The sequence below is a fragment of the Capsicum annuum genome, unplaced genomic scaffold, assembly GCF_002878395.1.
Source record: "Capsicum annuum cultivar UCD-10X-F1 unplaced genomic scaffold, UCD10Xv1.1 ctg991, whole genome shotgun sequence".
NCBI lineage: Eukaryota > Viridiplantae > Streptophyta > Magnoliopsida > Solanales > Solanaceae > Capsicum > Capsicum annuum.
In genome coordinates this window covers 1-1,930 of record NW_025896000.1, presented here as the reverse complement: position 1 = coordinate 1,930, position 1,930 = coordinate 1, and the positions used below count along the sequence as shown (strand labels likewise).

The following is a 1,930-nucleotide window of genomic DNA, read 5'->3' as shown; positions in this document are numbered from 1 at the left end:
GCACAGTTTCAGGATCTGTTGCCAGGTATGATGAGGACGTTGACTGATGTGTTGAGCAACAATGACCTGGAGGATGCAGCAGTGAATGTGCTGAATCTTTTCATTGAGTTGGCGAGGAATGAGCCTAAATTCCTGAGACGTCAACTAGTGGTCATTGTAGGTACAATGTTTGAGATAGCTGAGAATAAGAGTTTGGAAGAGGAGATTAGGCACTTGGCCGTTGAGTTTATGTTAACTTTGGTCGAGGCTAAGGAGAAGGTTCCTGGCATGATGAAGAAGGTGCCTTTGTTTACTAACACTTGTTTTGCTATCTTATTAAATTTAACGCTGGATATCAAGGATGAACCTCGCTTTCATACTGCTGAACCTGTTTGGAATAATGATGAACCTAGTTGGCATTGTACGGAGAAACAGCATGAAGTTTCAGGGGCGACGAAGAGCTGCTCTTTTGGTCTAAATTGTTTAAAACGGTTATCAATTGCATTAGGTGGAAAAACTGTTACTCCTATTGCAATGGAGCAGCTGCCTTCATACTTGGTTGCCCCTGAGTGGGAGAAACGTCACGCTGCTCTGCTAGCAATTGCTCAGATATCTGAAGGTAGCTCAAAGGTACAAATTTGTCACATTAGTGTGTTTGTCATGATTACGTTGGGATGATCATGCGGCATTTGAGAAACTCCTTTTTGGTAGCAAACTACTAGGACAGAAAACATAGTTTGCCTCCTTAGGCTACTATTTGAATCCATGGTTTCACTGTTTACAGGTGATGATCAGGTATCTGGAGCAATTTGTGAATATGGTTCTCCATTCTTTCCACGATCCGCATCCACGAGTGAGATGGGCTGCTGTTCATGCAATTCACCAGTTGTTGATACACTTTTGTCCACATTTACAAGCACAATACCATAACCAAATATTGCCTGCATTAGCTGCAGCTATGGATGATTGTCAAAATCCTCGAGTGCAGGTCTGACCTATGATGATATGATTCCTTATGCTCATTGCCACATTGTAATTTTCTAGAACATGAGGCAAAAGAATGGATATTTGTCAAACTTCCCTTTATAGTCTCGTATAATTAGAATTCTAACTTATGTAGCCTTAATAGCGCACTTCTTGAAATATAAGCTATGACTATATTTGGTCTACATAATGCTCTTGCCTTAATGGAAGTTATCCTTACAGCGAGATATGTCAGGGGAGTACCTAAAGTGACCCTTAAATAGAGTTTGAACAATTCACTGTGTAAAGAATATGGTACAGACGTGTCGTTACTTCTTCATTCAGTTCACGATACTAATTTACTAGTTTAACTCTCTGTCATTTTTTTAGGCATTTGCAGCTGCTTCTGTTGTGATTTTCTGTCAATTTGAAAGTCCAGAAACTATCGAACCCTACGTGGATGGGTTACTTAAAAAACTGGTCGTACTTCTTCAGGTATGCAAATATAGACACCACCATGTCATAAAGGTGGATTACTTATAGCAAATCATGCCATCTTTTCCTACTCATAGTTGTTTGTGTAAAATGCAGAATGACAATCAGATGGTACATGAAGAAGCATTAATTGCACTAGGTGCTATAGCTGATTTGTCAAAGGTATTGCCTACTTGCATTTATTTTTGCCTCAATTATACTTCTACTTATGTTATGGACTCGGGCTAATATATCATACTTCAACAGGAGCACTTCCATAAGTACTACGATTTCGTAATGCCATACCTGAAAGCTTTACTGGTAAATGCAAATGACAAATCAGATGAAGCGCTTGGACACAACGCCTTGCAGTGCATAAGCTCTGTGGGGATGGCTGTTGGCAAAGAGAAATTCAAAGATGACATAAAACAGGTGTCCCCCCAGCTATGATTTGTGTGGTCTTATTCATTCATTCATTCATTTCTCGACGTGGACTTCTTTTGATAATGTTTTT

At 39.7% G+C, this 1,930-nt stretch overlaps 1 protein-coding gene across 1 annotated transcript; it reads left to right on the top strand.

Moving 5' to 3' along the window:
* The first annotated feature begins 6 nt into the window (after nt 1-6).
* Nucleotides 7-1,902, top strand: LOC124895725 (importin-5-like). The gene is made up of 5 exons (XM_047406155.1): nt 7-609; nt 764-967; nt 1,333-1,437; nt 1,534-1,599; nt 1,684-1,902. Exons 1-5 carry the CDS (start codon nt 28-30, stop codon nt 1,864-1,866), a joined length of 1,140 nt encoding a protein of 379 aa, XP_047262111.1. The 5' UTR covers nt 7-27; the 3' UTR covers nt 1,867-1,902.
* Nucleotides 1,903-1,930: the final 28 nt, after the last annotated feature.

Coding starts and splice junctions, on each gene's coding strand:
- LOC124895725 (XM_047406155.1), top strand. CDS start 28: ATGATGAGGACGTTGACTGATGTGTTGAGCAACAATGACCTGGAGGAT. Junction 610..763: donor TATCTGAAGGTAGCTCAAAG/GTACAAATTTGT, acceptor CACTGTTTACAG/GTGATGATCAGGTATCTGGA. Junction 968..1,332: donor GTCAAAATCCTCGAGTGCAG/GTCTGACCTATG, acceptor TCATTTTTTTAG/GCATTTGCAGCTGCTTCTGT.